This window comes from Asterias rubens, chromosome 7 (assembly GCF_902459465.1).
Source record: "Asterias rubens chromosome 7, eAstRub1.3, whole genome shotgun sequence".
Classification (NCBI taxonomy): domain Eukaryota; kingdom Metazoa; phylum Echinodermata; class Asteroidea; order Forcipulatida; family Asteriidae; genus Asterias; species Asterias rubens.
This window is the reverse complement of record NC_047068.1, coordinates 4,056,649-4,077,796: the sequence shown is the minus strand read 5'-3', so window position 1 is coordinate 4,077,796 and position 21,148 is coordinate 4,056,649. Positions and strand designations below refer to the sequence as shown.

Below are 21,148 nucleotides of genomic sequence, written 5' to 3'. Positions count from 1 at the left end.
CTGCCCAGTATATCAGTCTTAAAGATTATGGAATAAAAAAGTTAATTTTTGTCTTAATGAAGGGTACAAATTCTTTTCAAATTGTTTTTAAGTCAACCGCATTGTTAGTGCGGTAAAATATATTGAAAATGGCGTATATTACTGTGATTAATTAACCACTAATTAGTGGACCAAATTAGCCAGCTCCAAAATTTGATCTGCCCAGTATATCAGTCTTAAAGATTATGGAATAAAAAAGTTAATTTTTGTCTTAATGAAGGGTACAAATTCTGCCTCTACGTCTCGTGTTTTGGGGTCCATTCCGTAATGCAATGTGTCCATCTGTTGTGATGATGGCGCCTTGCAAGGTGGCCTGCCCACCTGCAATTCTTTGTTTTTATTTCCTGTATGATGTCCCTGGCATTTTCCCCCGTAAGTCCTCGTTTCTGACCCTGTCCTTACTTAGTAACTCCTACCATGATCCTCTCCATTGCTCTTTCTGTGACTCTCAGTTTCTTTTTAAATTGTTTAGTTGTTGTCCATGTTTCTGCCCGTAGGATAGCACTGGAATGATGCATTGATTGAAGACCCGACTTTTAAGTGAAAGTGGGAGAGCCTTGTCTCTGAATATGATGCTGAGTTTCCCAAATTTCACCCAAGCTAACTGTGTTCTTCTTCAGACTTCTCCGGTCCTGATCAAAGGTGATGTTTTTTTACCAAGGTGATGTAGCTATTCACCTTCTCAATAGTCGTGCCATCAACCGTTGTTATTGTTTTGTCTTGTGGATTGTTGCTCATCATTACTTTGGTCTTCTTGATGCTCATTCTCTGCAGCTCATCGGGATCGTGACTGACAAGCATGATGTCATCTGCAAACCTTAAATGAATATAGATGTTCCCCATTTATTGCAATTCCTTTAGATTGCCAATCCAGGTTTCTGAACACATCCTCCGTAGCTGATGTAAAGAGTTTTGGAAAAATTGGATCACTCTGTCCGACACCTTTAAGGATTTTGAAAACACAGTCTTAGGACAGGGAAATTTACCACACTTTGTTCAGCCCGCCTTGTGCCGAAAACACTCCCAAATGTCTCAAAATAACAGTATGCGCACGACAATTTTATTTTTAACAATATTTTAGAAAACAAAAGGCTCAACTCACCATTGTAGGCCTACTTCTTTAGACTAGATGTCCACTTGAGGAGGTGCGGGCGGGGGGGGGGGGGGGGGGGGGGCATAGATTTTCACTGGGGAGTGGCAGGGTTGGCATGGATTTTCACCTGGGGGGTGGGGGGGGGGGCTGGTTTTTGTCAGTGGTTGGTGGTTGGCTGTCGTACATTCTCAACCCCCTCCCTATAAAACAATATCACTCTCAAGTCATCCTTGATGAATAAGCATCTGACAAAATAAGATTTGGGAAACAAGTCTGGGGCAATGTTGCTAAACTATTTGTATCAGTGAAGCATGCAGAACTAGTGGGTAACCAAAGTGGTCATTTCTGTACCCCCCACCCAAACACCCAAACAAACAAGAACAAAACAACAACCAACAACAAACAGACAAACACCCCGACACAAGTTTCATCAATGGGTCAAATATTGAAAAATCACAAGGAGCAAGTCCAGCTTTTATCATAATTTAACCATTTACAAAGGGTTAGTCCCGCATTTCTTTTATCAAATTTTGGGTCAAACACAAACATGACAATTTGTGCTAGTAGTGGCTGCAACTATACTTGGAAGAATTATAATATGATGAGGTTTTTAGAAGGCCTACACAATCCCCCATGTCGGTTTCTCTCTAAATGCCAAAAGAGTGAAAAAGCAATCTTTGAAGAGCCATATGAGGGACAACTCCTTTTCGAGTGGTTTTCTACTCTTTTAGATAAAAATTTGCAGCTTTTTGAGTGGTTTTTCACTCTGTCCTGGAGTGAAACCCCTCTAAATAAGTGAAATAACCACCACTCTTTTTAAAGAGCCATATGAGGGACAACTCGAAATGTAAAAATATGTGTTTTTCACTCTAGAGAGCAACACTGCAGCATGTTAAAAGTACTTCAAGTTGATGAGGCATTTGATAATAGTAAACACAAAATGCAGCCTGAAATCATGAACTTTTGTGTCTTCTTCTTTATTTATTTAAGAGTTATCCATTGTGAAGGAAATGTACAAGTAAGTACAAACAACGGTTGGTGTCATTTAAATTAAACATTACTTTTATAGGGTGCATATAAAATTCATGCAGCCGAATCTTAATTATTATTTAAGTAAGCGTAAAGTTTCCTGGTGCAGTCGGAAACAGGTTTAAACATTTTACATAATTAACTTAATTCTTCTTGGGTACACAGAGCTGGGCCAAACTTCATGGCTCCGCATACAGCCAATTTCCGTGCTTACAACCATTTGCCTAATTTCTGGTTACTATGCAAGCACCGACTAGATAGCTGTGAAAGTGAAAAATGACTAGTAAGGCGGAGTACCCAAGTGCACAAGCAAAAATGTCCTGCTTGCCTGTGAAATAGCTAGGCTTGACGTAGGCATGTAAGTCCCTGCTTGCATAAACCCTGATTCTTTGCTTACAATAAGCAGAAAAGCTGTTAAGCATAAAAGCTGTTTAGTAGAAAAAGCTGCTTAAGTTGACAAATTTCTTTGCTAAGCAAAACCTGATTGGGCACAAGGTAAACTTCACATGTGGTTTTGGCTGGTAAGCTGTTCTGTTCAGCAATACTTTTCTGTGCTTGGCAAGTTTTTGTGCCTAAAAGCTTTAAGAAACTATAGGCCCTGATCTTAGCAGATTTGTACAACAAGCACAGAGAGAATCATTATCTGTGCAAGGATATTATAGTATGGCTGCCTCTGAATCAGTGGCTATGTTTACAACTACAACTGTTACTAAGGATGTTGCTATGCACATTCTGTACTTCAATACATGGTAATGTGGAAATCTAGCTGAAGCCATAGCTGTAGCTGCCAATTCGGACAAGGCACATACATATGGCATTTTCAGTTAACCATAATATATTTCTTGGTTAATTGGTTTGGTTTCTCTAGTTTTGTTTGTGCGTGCTAAATTTTACATTTGTGCTAAATAAACTCCCCAATTAAAAAGTGCTTCAGTACAACATGTGCCTTTGATGATCCATGATTGGTTTTGGCTCATCTTCAGGGTTAGTAATGAAAGATATTTGGCTATACATGCTTCGCAAACCTAAAGTGTTCCCTTTCAGACAAATATAGGTAGAATGTCAAGCAATGGAAGACACTTTGAAAATATTGAAAATATTTCTTACTGTGTTCCCAATTCCATAGTATCATCAAAAGCAAAAATCCACATACATTTCCACCGTCCACACAAGTACCTTTCTATTAGAGTGCAGTCTAAAAATCTAATTTATAAAGATTACCATCAGGGACAAATTATAAAAATTCTCTGCTGAGCAGAAAATACTGTCTCAAACCACAATTTAGTAGGGAACCAGCCCAAAATGATACTCCTCATTGTGTCCAATTTTGTCCTGGTAACCCCTTTCTGCTGAGCAAAACTTTTCTGTGCTCATAATGTTACTACACAATTGAACCTTGGAGGTACATACATTACAACATCATTTCACAAAGTCAAAAATAATTATAAAATCTGAACCCCCTTCCCCTTAATAGTAAGGTAACATAAAGAACAAGATATCCAACAAGAGCCCTTATTGTCAAAATCAATAATGTACCTAACAATTACTTAGAAAATAAATCACCATTTATATTTTATAATTTGCAACTACAAGATCAATATAGCAAATACACTATAAGCCTAAAATTCTAATTAACAAAAATAAAAATATTTTCTAGCTGTTGGAAAATGCTTACCAATCACAGGGTATGGTATAAATGCAAACATTTTTTTTATGGACTGATGGTTTTTCTCCTTGATTTAAAAAATGATAAACCGTGTTTTGCATTTTTAAAGTACAGCAGTTCGTTTAACTTTTGGGAAGAGAACATTCCAAGAAGTCTGTGACTTTAACAATACTTTTTATTCGTGAATCAAAGAATTTATTTTACAAGAGCGTGGTTTCAACCTGTGACCTCTAATGTCAGATGAATTTATTTCATAGAGCACTTGTTAATCCAGAGGTCGCAGGTTCAGATCCCGTTCTAGTAAAATTGTCAGTCAGTTTCCCTTGATACAATAACAAATGGTAACTTGTAAAATTGCCAAATAATAAAAAACAAAACAATGGAAACTGACTTGGTAAAACTTGGGTGCGATCCCTGGCTACACGATAGCGAATAAAACAGTTGTATATGGCTTATGACTGGCAACCCCAAACAAAGATATGAAACAGTTGTATATGGCTTATGACTGGCAACCCCAAACAAAGATATGAAACAGTTGTATATGGCTTATGACTGGCAACCCCAAACAAAGATATGAAACAGTTGTATATGGCTTATGACTGGCAACCCCAAACAAAGATATGAAACAGTTGTATATGGCTTATGACTGGCAACCCCAAACAGTTGTATATGGCTTATGACTGGCAACCCCAAACAGTTGTATATGGCTTATGACTGGCAACCCCAAACAGTTGTATATGGCTTATGACTGGCAACCCCAAACAAAGATATGAAACAGTTGTATATGGCTTATGACTGGCAACCCCAAACAAAGACATGAAAAAGAAGGGTAATATTGCGTGGTAATATTTTGTGTTAAATCATTTTAAAATAAGCTTATGTGATTTCAGTTTTAACTGGTGTATTTCACGATAGTTTACACACACATTGCACACTATAAAACTGTTGTTCGAACTTCATGCGCATAAAATTATGCAAATCTAATTATTATCACAAAACAACAATTGCACCCCCACTCTTTCCCATTGTGAGAGGCAAGGACATTGGCTTTGGTTTTACAAGTCATGTTATGCAGTAACTTGTCATGGTTTTTAAGGTAACACAATGCACTCTGTGTTGGAAATCATGATAGAAAATATGTTAGTCTATAGCCCCTTTCACACATGTGCAATTTAGCAAGGGTTCCTTGCAAAACTGTAGCAAGGTTGAAAAACTTGACAAAGTGTACCTTGTGTGAAAAGACAATACTATGAACTCGGGGGAGAGTCTCAAATATGCCCTATTGGAACATTCCCAGAACGTTACTAGGCTTGTTCCAAAGAACATATGACCACTGTGAATGTTTGCACTTGGTTCATAGCTGCCAGGTGTCGACAAGCTGTGACCAGAGGGCATATATAGCTTGAATCACGGGAGGAGGAAGGGACAGACAGTGCAATCCCACTGAAATGAAACATGGTATATTGATTGTTTCCCTTGGGATATTTACTGCAAGTCAACGCATCAAGCTTGCTGAGTTTTGAGATGCTCCCTGAAAACAGTGTTGGGAGTGTCGTGGTCCAGCAGCCAAGGGTGGTGGACTCAAGTTCTGTAATTTACAGAATATGGGCTCCAATCCTGGCCTGGTCAGTCGTGACACTTGTGTCATTGAGCAAGACACTTGATCATAATTGCTTCTCTCTACCCTGGAGTACAATTAGGTACCAGAGAAAGGTGGTGAGTAACCTGCGATGGACTGGTGTTCTGTCCAGGGGGAATATCAATATTCTCAGTCGTTTGATGCTGAGGAAACAAGATATAAACACCGGCCTGATGAGCCGTTTTAGCTCGGGACATACTTTTGTCCCACAATGGGTCTGGAATAAAATTACTGCCAAAATCTCCCTTGAAGGGATAGTTGTTGATCCCTTATACATGAGAATCTGAGAAAACATAATATCACCATGACATAACCAGAACTAAATTTCATAGAGCTACCTTTGCATCCAAATTTGCTAAGCACAGACAAAAGTTTGAAGAACAGAAACAGGTTACAAGCTAAATAGCAATTCATTTTACTAAAATCAAGATTCCTGCAAATTAGATTTGGTGAGCAATATAACTTCTGTTAACCAGATGATCTCAGTACATAAGGGGCATTGCTTGGCAACAGACAGTGCAGGATAGAGTGAAATGGAGAATTGGTGAAGAGGCTTTCCTCCTGCAGTGGAGTGAAATAGGCAGAAAGCCACTCCATGAAAGTTATTCCTCACGACAAGATACAGCCCCGTTTTAAAATAGAGAAACGCCCTAATGGCAGATCTTTAAAAGAAGTAGTCCATGAATACAAATCCCTGATAATACTCGTGTAGAAACACTTCCATATGAGTACTTGCGCAAGTGGTAGACCAATAATTTGTGCCTTTGAGTTCAGAATTCATATTTCTAGGCCACACATGGTGTAGAAGTTCCCCCATCTGGAAAGAAAAGTAAAGATGAAAGTACCCGTCTTTCACTCTAAAAAGAGTTGTCTGCCATATGGCTCTTTGCAAGAGTTGTTTGGCAGACAAAACAAGTGGTTTTTCACTCTTTTACATTAAGAGAGCACGACAGCAGCAGACTCAATTGTGTCCTTAAAGATATAGTGATAAGTTGGTATATACTCAACATATTCTGGATCTGGATCAATATTCTCAACGCTCTTACTAGAGCAAAACATAAAAACTTACTTATAGTAATTTGCCCTACAGCTGTTCATTATACAAACTATTATGAGAAAGGATTCCCTCGAAGTAGTTTAGTTTGGATATTTGGATATATTAAACGATTCAAACTTCAAATCGCAGATTTCTAAGGGTTGGTGTCAAAATGGATATAAGCATAACAACAATTGCTTACAAGAATATGCAAAATAACATGCACTGTCTTTGAATCTTCTATGTTTAGTTTGTAATAGATGTTTAGTTTGCTTTAAGAAACATGTTACTGGGTAAGCAAAACTTTCTGTTTGAGCAGCTTTATGAAACTGTCCACTGTGCTCAATTGTATAGCTGCTTCAAGCAGAAAGGTATTGCTTGACAATAAACAGCCAGAGAAAAAATCAGCAGATAAGCATCAAAGAACAGAAAGTACTAAATAACTAGTCTTTGAGTTTATCTGCTTTTTGAACTAAGTTAATTTTGACCCCCACCTTTGAAAAATCAAATGTGCTTTTATTCTGAGGCTTCTTCAGCGAACTTACCGATTCTTTTTCAGCTGGGCCTTGTTGCTACATCCATCTCCTCTTCGTCTTCTTCTTTGACCTCATCCATACTCCCTCCTCCAACGAACATCTTCAACGCCCTGAGGATGGGATTGATGCGAAGCTCAAGCCACTCCTCAACGGTGATGACATGGTAGACAGTGGTCAGGGAAACGCGTACCCTTTTTCGGATTAAATCCAATTGACTCGCAAGACTGTAGAATGTATCAAAGGACGAAAACAAAATACTAAGTGAGTGAGGTTTGTGGTGACACCTTGTACGAACTCTCTTTAGTGAGTAGGTGTGGCTCTCTGAGAAAAGATGGATTCTGGACAAAACAAGAAGCTGCTCAAATTGCTTTAAGCTGCTTAAACAAAAAGCTGCACCCTTTGTCGGATTGAATCCACTTGATTCGCTTGACTGTAGAGTGTATCAAAGGAGAAAACAAAATACTAAGTTAGGTTTGCGGTGACACCATGGGAGAAATCTCTTTAGTGAGTAGTGGTAGCTCTATGAAGAGACAGTTTCTGCTCAAAACAAAAAGTATCAAGGGTAGGCCCAGATAAATTGCAAACGATTTTTAGAACGGAACATATTATTTTATTTGTTAATTTATTACACACCCAACAGCACAATGGACCTTATGCATTGACGTCATCCACCCGCCATCTTAGAGGAAAAATGGTGACGAAACAATCGAGACGCACAGATTTGTTGGCACGGCGCACAGTATTGGCCAATGAACAACCTCCTTTTGACCTCTAGGTGAGGGCGCCCTACTGAAATGACGTCATGTGCATAAGGTCTATTAGCACCAATAATAGGCTTTTTTTTCCTGAAGACGAGCAGAGTATACTGTTTGAAACGTCCAGACCACACCGGCTCTTTTTTAGAGCCAAAACTCACACAAAAGACATTTACACAAGGTTGTCCACAGGGTTACTATTTATTTATAGTTTCTTCCTAATAATAGGATAAATAGCAAACAAGAAGAAATGTGCAGTTTTAGATGTGGGAGGGAAACCCCAATCAGGGAAAACCCACACAATCAGATAGGGACTGAAAACCAAATCACATGCAAGGCTCAAGTCCGAGGTGGGATTCGAACCCGGGCCGACAGAGATAAAAGGCGGGGACAAAAAAGAGCCGAACTGTTCATGTACAGTAGTAACAAATATAATAATAACATGTGATATGTATTTAGAACATAATGCAGAAGCCTCTATGCGCAACACAATAAAACAATGAAAAAAAAATAAAGCATTCGTTACAAAAATAAACATTCAAACAAATGTGTCTTTTAAAAGTCCCTTAAAAATCTTAAAGGAGTCAGCTTGGCGAATATGAAGAGGTAAGTCGTTTATTAAGTGCCTAATGCATACGCCTCTAAGCGTAAAAAGAGAACAATGAAATACACAATGAGAGAAAGTTAGATTACAAGTAAGCGGATTACAAATAAGCAGATTACAAATAAGCAGCTTCAAACAAATTAGTTTTTAACTGAGACTTTCAACATTGTAAAGAAACTAGCCTGTGAATATGCACAGAAAGACCACAGAGGAAAAATTAGATGGGAAGACTATTCCAAAGAAATGGAGCAGCATCAGAGAATGAGAAATACTACCGCCCTCAGTTGGTGGGTAGATATAACATGTATAATAATACAAAGTTCCTGTAAAGCACACATATCCTAGGCACTAGATCAAGGCGCTGAACAAATAGGGAATTAAACAAAACAAAATAAAATTAATGGGCTCTGAACAGTTCAGACTTCAACAGTTTTTTGAATGACATGATTGAGTCAGACTGGCGGATTTCTGGGGGGAGTTTGTTCCATAGGTTGGGGCCGCTATAACCAAAGACACCCTGACCAACCACTTTCTTACACATGGTGGGAGTAAGTGTTGTTGTGTCGTACAGTTTACGGAGTCGGCTGTCGCGATGATATACAGAGAGAGGATTGTTGAGGTAGACAGGTGCCGAGGAGTGAAGGCATTTCCAAACAAAGAGCCTTATTGTGAACTTGATATGTGACAGGTTTCTTACCATTTAGCCTCAGCTGCACTCTCCTCTACTGAATGATGATCCATTGGAAGATCAGTAGCAATACTTGCATTGGGATTCCTGGATAAAAAGGTATAGAGATAATAGTCAAACATTTACCTTTCAAGATCAGTAGGCCTCAAAATACATGGAGGCCAAGAAGCCATCCCTACATTGCCCGGGTGTTGGCCTTGGTGCCCTTTCAAAACTTTCCCGTAGACTTTTAAATGTTCAAATGGAAATGCCCTTAACAAAATGAAAATGGTCTTGCCTGGGTCAGGGAGCATTTTAATTAACCCTCATAATGGCAGGGGATAATGAGATGCTGTTTTAAAGGCACTGGTAATTGTCAAAGACCAGTCTTCTCACTTGGTTTATCTCAACATATGCATAAAATAACAAACCTGTGAAAATTTGAGCTCAATTGGTCATCGAGGTTGCGAGATAATAATGAAAGAAAAAAACACACTTGTCACACGAAGTTGTGTGCTTTCAGATGCTTGATTTCGAGACCGCAAATTCTAAATCTGAGGTCTCAAAATCAAATTCGTGGAAAATTACTTCTTTCTCGAAAACTACGCTATTTCAGAGGGCGCCATTTCTCACAATGTTTTATACCATCAACAGCTCCCCATTACTCATTACCAAGTAAGTTTTTTTGCTAATAATTATTTTGAGTAATTACCAATAGTGTCCACTGCCTTTAATGGCATTTCGTAGTAAGAGGGAAACTTGTGCACATGGCACAACTTTTGAATTAATTTAGTCTTTTAAAGAAGTTGTGGTTCTGAGAGGAACCAATTCTTGATACTCAAGGGTAAACCTACTTACAAGCTTCCATGCAGCTGGTTCAAAGTGACAAAGTTCTTGAATCTTGAAGACATCTCAAAGAGGACGAGGTCCTGTACTCCTGTGTAGATGTCACTACCTGGGAAGGAGTCACTGGTGTTTAGACAGCTGCAGGGATTAACAGAACGGATGATGGAACAAGAGTGTGGTTAGGTACTAACAATGGAGTAAAACCAGACTGGAACTTCATTTGGTTGTGAGAATAAAAATATTAGTAATAACAGTACAGCCGTCGATTTCACAAAGAGTTAGGACTCGTCTTATCTTGAGTTAGGACGATTAACCCGTCCCAACTTAGGATTAATCTTAAGGTCTGCATGCTACAGTGCAGGGTTGGGACTCGTCCTAAGTCCTAAAATTAGTCTTAAGTTAGGAAGAGTTTTGTGAAATCGACGGCTGAGTTCTTAAAATAGCATTTTATAACATCCCCAGGGGTGTATCATAGCGCGCAGTATTTTAAGGTATGTGGAGCTATATTATGTTCTTGAGCCCTATCCTTTACAGAATCGTTCAATGATTAACAATGTGCTCAAGTGTCTAAACCAGGATTTTGACCCCACACTTTGGTGACTCAGTCACCAGAACTGGCAGAAATGCACTAGAACTACACTAGGCTGCTCAGCAATGATAAGACCTCTCCACAGCACCACAAATAACAAATTCGGGTAAGGGGAATGGGTCTGTCATTTCTCATTAGGTTCAAGCCCCCATACATAATGTGGCTTTACAAACTTTCCAAGTCAACACAAATAAAATAAAGAACCAGGGTCATGCGCTCTTCAACTCCGCTTTGTCTTGAAGGTGAAGCATCCTGAACCTCCGGAGTGATACCTTTCACAGGGACTTATACACTACAGACTTATCTGTCCATCACCACAAGACGAATGGAAAAAAACTTGAAAATTACATACAAAATGAGTGTTGGAAGCTCTGAATTTCTTCTAGGCAATCCACTTTGCCCAGGCACTATACCTGGGCTTGGTTTCTTGTCCTTGGTCTTAAAGAAATCATCTGTTAGACTTACTCTCCATATTTGGGATGTTCAATCTGAAAGGGTTCAGTGAAGCCAAGCTGCTTGGAGACTCTCTCTAAGGTGTCATGGGAGTAACCACCTAGGACAGAGACAGATGCAAATTACAGGCGTGGTATTTGGTTCTTGGAAAAAAGTTGGTTACTTCGGTGTAGGTTTGCGATTCTTGCTATTTAGGTACAATTTTTCTGAATTGTTCTAAGTGCCAAAACCAAAGAGATCAGACTAAAGTAGGAAGAATATCAGGCCTGAAATTAAGTCCCCATGGATCAGAAGGCCATCTAAGGTGAACCTATTGGCAGTTCCTCTTGGTGTGCACGGCTTAACCAATCGATCATTAAGGGAATCAAACTTTTCTCATGTCAACGGGCAAGGATCAGTGGTCTAGGGTAGGCTTAAAATATCCACCCAAGCATGCAAGAGATCATGGTAAATTGTTTCCGTTAATCCTTTAGGGACTATATTGCATATAGTGACCCACAGGAGGCTTGTCATAAAATGCTGATAGCAGCTGCAAACAGCCGACAGATTTTGCCTACTTCCAGTCACAAAGATAGATACAAAGATAAATCATTTATTTCAATGTTTAAGTTGTAAAACATTACGGTACATGATTACAAATACATTTAAGGCGAACCAGAATAGTAGTAAGAATACTCTAAACCACTCAGCCATGACACTCTTTAAAGGAACACGTTGCCTTGGATCGGTCGAGTTGGTCTATAAAAGGCGTTTGTAACCGTTTGTTATAAAATGTATATGGTTAGAAAGATGTTGTAAAAGTAGAATACAATGATCTACACAAATATGCCTCGAAATGGCGTGGTTTTCCTTTTACCTCGTCGACTAACACGGTCGGCCATTTATGGGAGTCAAATTTTTGACTCCCATAAATGGCCGACCGTGTTAGTTCGCAAAGTAAAAGGAAAACCAACTCGTCCGATCCAAGGCAACGTGTTCCTTTAATGTCTAAAAATAAATGTCATGACTTACCTTGTAATAGAACCTGTAGGCAGAGTGCTAGACATGGCAACCCTGTAGGTAGTAACTCACACAGCACCGACAAGTGGTCATACCTTCAGCAGAAGAAAAACAGTTTATTGCTCAACTGTACATTTCATCTTCTTCATTGTTGCAGTCATTCGGTTAAAAAATCTGTTAACACGATTGAGTGTTTTACTAACATTCGGCAGTTCCATGCCAACAAGCTTGGTTTGTTCATCTGTGAAGGTCCAATGCTTAGATTTTGAAAGCGCAAGGGCAATATAGCGTTTTATCCTTTGTAATAGGCACCTGTCTAAGGAAACTGCGCAATACTATTGGACCACTTTAAGTGTTACCAAGGCAATGACAAGGGAGAAATGAGGCAATTGCTTTTGTTGCCTCCGGAAGCATCAGGCCTAAATGTAACAGTTACATGTTTGTAATGAATTGCGATGAATGAATAATTGTAATAAGTTTACTCTTATTTCTAGGTGGAACATTAATGTCACAAACAGGGGGGGGGGGTTCTACCCCCATATTCATAAATTTTGAAGGATGGGGAAAGGGGGTCGTGGGATAAGATTGCTATGTTTGAAAGTCTCCCCAGGATCTTTTTCCTATCTTTGTTTACCTCTGCCAGCCAGTCAGGGCATAGCCCCTTACGGTAATCGTCTTAATCTTTGATATTTCTTTATCCACTTCTTGAAGCCAGAGTAGATGGTTCAGAACATGCTCTTTTGTAGGCGTCCAGTGTAAGGTGGAACCAAAAGCACCTAAAATAAACAAGAAAATCATTTGTAACATTATTATTACGGCTTTGTTTGGGAAAAAACAAGAGAAAACACCCTTGCATACCAACATATGTACAAGGCGCATAAAGAGGAACTTTTGCTGATTTAATTTTAATCATTATTTTAAAGCAGAAAGTTTACCTTTTGTTCTCAAACAGAACTGTTTGACTGCTCTAATTCTATTCATCTGAAAATTTCATTCCAAAAGGTGGTCACATTTTTGTTGTTGAGATTTACAAATATTTTTTTCTGAAGGAATTTAAACTGGTTGCAAACAGCCAGTGCATGAAAGAGTTAAAAAATCAACATAAAGAATGAAACTAAAGGATAGGAATGGAGTATCACATTCAAATTAAATCTACCCATCCGAAAACATAATGATGAACCATTTATTTAATCTGGAGTTTTTCAATACAAGAAGATTGAAAAAGGTGTCTCCTTCTTTGAAATCTGATGAGTAGAGGATTGGAATTGTTGTAGTAATCTGACAAACCAATGATGCACCACATCTTTAAGATTACTAGAGGATTTCAATAGTTGTCTTTTCCAAAATCCAATCAGATATGATTACACTAGAAGATTGGAATGGATGTACTCGTCTACAAAAAACAATGAACCTTCAATTTAAGATAGGATTAATACAGGAAGATTATGCGCCTGAGGATTGGAATGCTTGTACTCATCCAAAAAATAAGCGACGTTCCACAAGATTTGATTTATTTCTTCTTATACATGACAATATACCAGAGGATTTTATACAAATAATAATAACCGTATTTATAATGCGCCTTTTGCCAAAGGATACAAAGCGCCAGGTATTATTACTGCAAGGGGTGGGATGAAGTTAGAGATATAAAACCTAATCCTTAGCACCATGTAATGGTTTACAAGGTGCTGGTGGCGCAATATTACAAAACTGTATCTCGGGGATGTCGATCTATTAAATCTGAAAATGGTTCAATGTTTTACATTCTTTTCAGATTGAACACTTGCAATTAAAATTGTACATAACTGTATCTGGGGGATGTAGATCTATTAAATCTGAAAAAAACATTTCCTGTCTTACATTTTCTCTGACTTTCTTGAAAGTTTCTTCCATTGTTTGCTAAATAAGGGAATCAATGTGTGGTGAAGAGGTTTTCAACTAGTGGTTTCTAACCCAATGAGGCCTGCTTCTTGATAATTTTACCTTTTCGGTCAAAAAACATCAACACTTTTGGTTCAAAAAGTAAAATAAATGCAAAAATTATAATTGTTCAATGATTTCTTTAAACACAACACCCCTCCAGCTATGAAATGGTAAGGCCCTCCGCCACCCTCGGGTAAACAACTCCTTATAAGGGAATGCTGTGCGCGTCGTGCGTATCGCGTGAGATTATAAGGCACAACTGTCCCGGCCGTTGCTCTCGAACCAATAGGAATGAAAAAACTGTCTTATAAGCACGGGTGCAAGTCACGCCCATGTTTCAACACTTTTTACCGGTCATAAACAAAGGTTTATAAACACCCATGCGACGCGCTCTCCACCAATAGGAATAGCGAAACTGTCTGAGGTATTTATGAATGATCGTTTAAATCAATATTCTCCTTAACGATTCTGAATTCTGTCTAAAATGATTTGAAATTCATAAATCCTCATAAAGTGTCATCAGAGTGGACCTTTACATTACATCTAAAATCCTACATTACTGTATCTGGGGGATGTAGCTCTATATATTAAATCTGAAAAATATTTCCTGTCTTATATTTTTCTTCCATGGTTTGCTAAATGATCTTTTCAATCATTTCAATATTCTCCTTTTGGTTTCTTAAATCTGTCCCGGATGACTTGAAATTCATAAATATTCACCCAGATAAGTATTATCAGATTGGACATTTGCAGTCAATTTGTCTGCCTGACTGCTTGACAAACGCATCTACATGTATTATAGTGACGACTGGCGCCAATGTTATGAATTTTGAAATAGATGTTGGCAGCTAATATTTGTGCATAGTTTGTGAAAAGCATCATATTGGTAAAAAAGCTCCTTAGACAGTTGGGTTTGCCTTCAACAGGGGCAGGAAGTGTATAACAATTTATCAACCCTGAAATGTTTGCATCATTCCCCCTGAGCTGGAGACAAATCCTTTTCAATAAGCCTTTTGCGAGTTAGATTTGAATAAAGTCTTGTACAGTGACTTGCTTAGTCAAAAGGTACCGCTTACATTTTATTTCCTCAGACTATAGAGGCAGTATGCTGTCAAATGGTACGGGGCTAGTTTTTGAATATTCAACCTCCAGATGAGCAAACCCATGTACCATTGTGCCATACACAATCATTCAGAGTTTTGTATTGGTGTTCACCATCTCTCATGTACAATGTAACTAAACAAAAGCTTGCCCAAAGTAATGTCACATCTATAGGAACTGTCTCTATAGAGGAAATGCAATTAAAGTGGTAACTTGTGATCAAGCACGTCATTGTACAAAACATCATTCAATTCAACACACAAAATATGGCTTATACAACCTCAAATGAATATGTCAAGGTTTGGTCATATCAGGGGCTGTGTCTTTAAAGGCACTCAACAGCTTGGTAATTGTCAAAGACCAGTTTTCTCACTTGGTGTATCTCAATATATGCATTAAATAACTAATCTGAGAAAACTTGGGCTCAGTTGGTTATCAAGGTTGCCAGAAAATAATGAATAAAAAAATCGTTTGCTTTAATATGACTTAGAAAGGCTTCAGGCATGAAGTCTTTCTAATATTCAAATATTTAAGTGAGAAATTACTTCTTTCTTAAACACTACATTACCTCAGAGGGAGCCGTTTCTCACAATGTCATAATAAAGTAACCTGAAAACGATCATAAAGCTAATGCTCTTTTTGCATTTTCAATGATATTCCTTTTCAGTATTTTATTACTCCTAAAACATTTTTCTTGAATACTGCTTTCTACCAAAAATATATGACATACATGTTTTTGTATACTTCTGCTCTACAATGCATCTTTAAGACAAATAGAAACACCTTGATCAATATTTGGGCACTAGAAACCCTAGAAAAACAAACTTGCTTCACGAAGACCAAGATTTCGCGTACTGCCTTCTTGGTACACAAACATCATTTGCAAATGGCAGCAGAGATGGATGAGTTTGACCAAGAAACAAATACTTGTACAGTCTATATATTTACTGCTGCCCTACAATGTATCTTCAAGACAAATAGAAAAACCCTGATGAATATTTGGACAATCTGTGACCAAAAAGGACCAGAAAATAATTGCATACTCTTCCTCTAAACAAAACTTAAAGACAACCATGCGTCCTGAAACCCAGATTTCACGTACTGCTGACTCTCAAAACGATTTGTGGTACAATTCCTTCAGAATCCCAGATTCAAAAAAGTGTCCAAGGTACGAAGTGTCCAAGGTATGAAGTGGTCAAGGCTCAAACTTCAAAGTGACCTGCCGCCGATTTAAACTCTTCTTAACTTAAGACTAATCTAAGGTTGTAGGACGAGTCCCAACCCTGCACTGTAGCAACAGTAGCAACTAAGACGAGCTCTTTGTGAAATCAACCCCCGACCCGATCATAAAGCTTCCTCTCTTTTTGTATTGTCAATGGTAATTCTTTACAATATTTTGTTACACCTTTAAAAAAATTCTTAAATACTACATTCCACCAAAAAGATACAATCTGCATACCTACTGCTACCCAACATCTTCAAGACAAACAGTAAAACGGACCAATTATTTGGACGCTAAAAAAAACAGAAAGACAACCAGGCGTCCCGAAAACCCAGTTTTCACATACTGCCTTCTTGGTACACAAACATCATTTGCAATGGCAGCAGAGAAAGAAGGAATTTGACCAAGAACAAATATTTGTAAGAAAAACTGTCTGAGTAGGTAAACTGACTGCCGTCACCCAGCCCGACGACACTTTAGTTGCAGTTTAATTGGAAGCTTTTAGACACTATGTATGTACATGGACCTAATATCACTCAATCATTATGGTTCATGGGTAAAGATTAAGCCAGTAACTATCCAAAGGCAGGCTCTTGGATATCGGCCCTTTCTGTAGCCCCCGCCCCCCACCCCCAGCCCCCGTCTCCATCTTTACCACTGGACAGACCATCTGCTTCGATAATTAACCATTAGATATTCTGTTTATGCTTCTCAACACAAAAATCCCTAGAGTTGTGAAAATTTCACCAAACTCCTTGATTGGTCGTTGAGCCAAATAATAAACCAATCTGTTACAATTTATCTAGTTAAGTAGGCTTCTCAAAAATTGTAATTTAGCCTTTGGCTACAAATATTTAAATAAAATACCTTGAATTGAATTGAATTGAATTGAAAGTAATGTAGTATTAGAAAAAAAAGATAATTTCTTACTCAAATATTCAAAGGCTTCAGGTCTGAAGCATTTTATTTTTATTATTTCTTTACGCATCTGAAAGCACACAATTTTGTTTCAAAAGGTGCTTTTTCTTTCATTATTTTCTAATTGCAACTTCGATGACCAATTGAGTCCAAACTTTCAAAGATTTGTTATTTTATGCACACATTGGAATACACCAAGTGAAAATACTGGTCTTTGACAATTTACCCACAAAATTCTTCTTAGAATATACTGCTTAGCTTAGCGATAATGAGCAGGACACCGATAACAAATTGTTCATGTGGCAGCTTATTGGTAACCTTATTCTGGTTAGCATATTTTTGTTCTGCTTAGCTTATTTATGTGCTTAAGCAGCTCTATAAAATTTGACCCTGAACTTGACTTCAATGCCCTAAACTGCTCAGCAACAACATGACACAAAACTCCCTGAACAAACTTTTCTTGAAATGAATGAAGGAAAAACATATTGAATTTCTCACCTTTAAATGCACTAGCCAGCCAGATAGTTTTGAAGACCTGACTGTAGTTTTGCCATATGGTGGGCTGTAAGCGGATTTTAAAAGAAGAAGCGTCACTGGAGTAATTCCAAATCATTGGCTCTACCAGCTGTCCCAGTTCAAATTCTGAAAAAGAGCAACAACAAAAACGGTTTTACTGAAATAAAATGAAAATACACAAAAGTGGGTTCTCCACACCTGTAAAAACAGCTCAAAGTGCAAATTAACAAGTCGAAGCTTTGTCCGATAAACATTTCGGATCGAACATGAAAATGTTGTTTCAGGTAGACTGGTGCTGAGAAGACATGAGGCCCCAGGATATCAATGGTAGCACGGGTATTGTAAATCAGGCCCGGACATTATTTACCATCTTAAAGGTCATGTATACCTTTGTTTTTTAAGGTTTAATTTTTTTTTAAAGTCTACTTAAATATATAAATTAAACAATAACCTATGAAAGGTGGAAGCTTTTTATTAAATATTTTCTACAATCTGGAGCAATGACAATGTATGTCTAAGCAAGAAGAATAATTTGTAATTGGAGTACACCATCTGAGAAACATTTCATGTAGAAACATCTCTCAGATTGAATTGTTTTTGAATCCCTTTCACTAAAATCGCATTCTTTATTTAAAGGTATTCTCAAAATGTGATACATTTTCAACAACTAAAGTGCTTCTTACCTAGTCAGTTGTTATTGTAATTGATTTTAGGAGTAATAACCAAAGGTATACTCGCTCTTTTACAGGACAGGCTGAAGCTCTTACAAATTGTATTAAAGAGCTCTGAAGGATCTGGGGCGCAATTTTGTCACTGTCTGATAAATTAACACAAGTTTTACAATCCTGTGAAGTAACACAAACTTCAAACGATTCGGGTGTTAGTCTGTGAAAATGCTGTAAAAGGATTCACACATCCTAAGTTATTCTGCAGTCATGCGATCACCATTCAGGAAAAGCGTCAAATTTCTATGCTAGCTGTGTACAAGGTGTAAGCAAAGGATGCCTTCATAAAAGTGTGGACTGCGCAAAAGCAAAAAAATCCCTGCTAACCTGTGAAATATGCTGCTTGACGTAAGCGCCGATTCTTTGATTAGGGTAGCTGAGCCATGAAATTGGGCAAATGTAGTTTATACATACTGATAATTCCAACAAACAACTCATTTAGCTTGAGCGCATCACTTGTGGTCCATGAAACACAAACAGCTATATTAGCATGTCTTTTTCCATGCTTCTGGTAAGCTGTATTAATTCCAAATCAAAATTCCCTTGGGTCCATTTGCAGATATTCAATTGTCTGCTTACACGAGATGAGATAGAACAAACTGAGGAAAGTTGAGTTGTTTATTCATCACCACGTTTTCTTTCAATGCTAATTTCAACCTCATTTTGATGTTATTTATCAGCAAACAAGTTGCCAACATAAATAAGATATATTTGGCAGTGAAACTTACAAATACATTTTTTTGTTAAACTTTCACCCCTCTCAACATGTTTTGGCTTGTTTCTCCATACTAATATTTCCGACAAACGAAGCATATTGCTTGTACGGCAAAACATATGATCAATAAAAGACACACAGCCTTTTCCATGCCTCTGTAAACTGTATATTTATAAACTAAAAATTCTTTAGCTCCATAGGCAGATATGTCTGCACACCATTAATGCACTTAAAGCCCAGCAGGCTCTTAATTGAGTGCTCTACATAAGAGACACTGTTCCTAATAGATGAAAACAACATTGACTACACGCCTGGAGAAACAATTATATTTCTCTGTTCAATGTGTAATCTATATCAGCATTGCATGAGGGATAATGCAGTTAGGAAGTTCAGAGTACTTTCACTTCTCCAGACTATTCCAAATCGAATTAGAATACTCCTATCTGTTGATCAGGCCCATTTTCATGGCTCTGCTTACTGACCAATTCTGTGCTCAGGATCACCATTCACTGCTTACTGTGCAAGTGCCAAATTTCAGCACTAGTAGTGGAAGCAAAGAGTGCCCAGCAACATGGAGTGCGCACGTGGACATTGCACAAGCTAAAATTCCCTGCTTTTCCGACTGAAATAAGCTTGACGTAAGCACAGAAACAGAATTCCCTGCTTCCGCAAGCACCGATTCATTGCTTACGGTAAGCAGAGCCATGCAATTGCCCGGACCAGGTTCTGTCATTATTAAACATAGCTGAGCACATACTTTTTAGATTGTACGGAGCGAGGGGGTTGTAGACAACATGGAAGCCATTTGAAGATCAATTATTGATTACTCATCCCCATGGAGCTCAAGGGGGCAGCGGATCTAGAGCACTGATTGCTTGTCTATGACTGATCGAAATATGGTGCATAAGGGGATGAGTGCACTGGTGAGAATATTTTAATGAGTTAAACATGGAAAGCCAATATTCCCTTCATTGTACGAATGCAAAACATTTAGATTTGTTTTATAAAACATCTGAGTAGATCTTTGCCATTTTATTTGGGGATAAAAACTACAAAAATAAATATAACCTACAAGATTGTAAGCATCCACTCTGAGCATTTTTTGTACAGCTGTGTATAACCCTGATGCCGCGTTTAGGCACGACCATGCGCAGTTGGGCAGGCCCTTTGTAGTTGGGCAGCCCCATTTGTGTAGTTGGGCAGCCCCATTTGTGTAGTTGGGCAGCCCCATTCGCAGTTGGACAGCACATTCGTAGTTAGTTGGGCAGCCCATTCGTAGTTGGGCAGCCCATTCGTAGTTAGTTGGGCAGCCCATTCGTAGTTGGCAGCCCATTCGTGGTTGGGCAGCCCATTCCTAGTTGGGCAGCCCATTCCTAGTTGGGCAGCCCATTCCTAGTTGGGCAGCCCATTCGTTGTTGGGTTGGGCCACCCATTCGCAGTTGGCCAGCCTTGGCAAGCCTAACTGCAGTTATTGGGCCAATTCTACAATTGGGCCACAACATAGTTAAATATTTAGTTTGTACACACCAGATGAAACTAGTACTCAAACATACACCATGAAAACTATTACACATGTATGCAGTCAGTGCGCAACTTTGAAAATTGACAACTTTGGAAAATTGTGATCAGAATAGGCGCCCTTGAACCCCTTTGAGAATTCACATAAAATGCCGAGTGTTCATTAGCGTGCCAATTTAAACCCGCTCCTTTTGGGGGAAATATTTAAAACGACAAAACTTAAAATGAAATCTGAGGATTATCCTCAGATGGTTTTCTTAATGAAGAGTTACCAATTTTGTTAAACTGTATGCACATTTTAAAGTAAAACCTTCGGAAAGTGTGTTATGAATAAAACTCCTTCATGATGAACCCTTCACGTTTGCCGTGACCCTGACTATTTCCCATTACTTCAGTGATATTTTAAGTTTATTGAAGAATTTTGCAGTTTACGGCGTCAAAAAGGGACAACTTTTACATTTTGTCCAATCTATTATGGAATTGATTATGACATGGTCAGGATTACATGACATACGTGCGTTTAGTCCAGCACTAATTGGGTGCTTTAGTTTTGTTTCTT

At 38.3% G+C, this 21,148-nt stretch overlaps 1 protein-coding gene across 1 annotated transcript; it reads right to left on the bottom strand.

Annotated features, from left to right (window-relative positions):
• Window positions 1–2,090: 2,090 nt before the first annotated feature.
• On the bottom strand, window positions 2,091–17,757 carry LOC117292584 (hexosaminidase D-like; the record flags this gene model as incomplete). Its single annotated transcript, XM_033774691.1, is given in 8 exon segments — window positions 2,091–6,283; window positions 7,048–7,262; window positions 9,095–9,172; window positions 9,923–10,048; window positions 10,965–11,052; window positions 11,964–12,046; window positions 12,586–12,727; window positions 17,614–17,757. Coding segments are annotated over 7 exon segments (866 nt in total), but the record flags the coding sequence as incomplete, so codon positions are not given.
• Window positions 17,758–21,148: the final 3,391 nt, after the last annotated feature.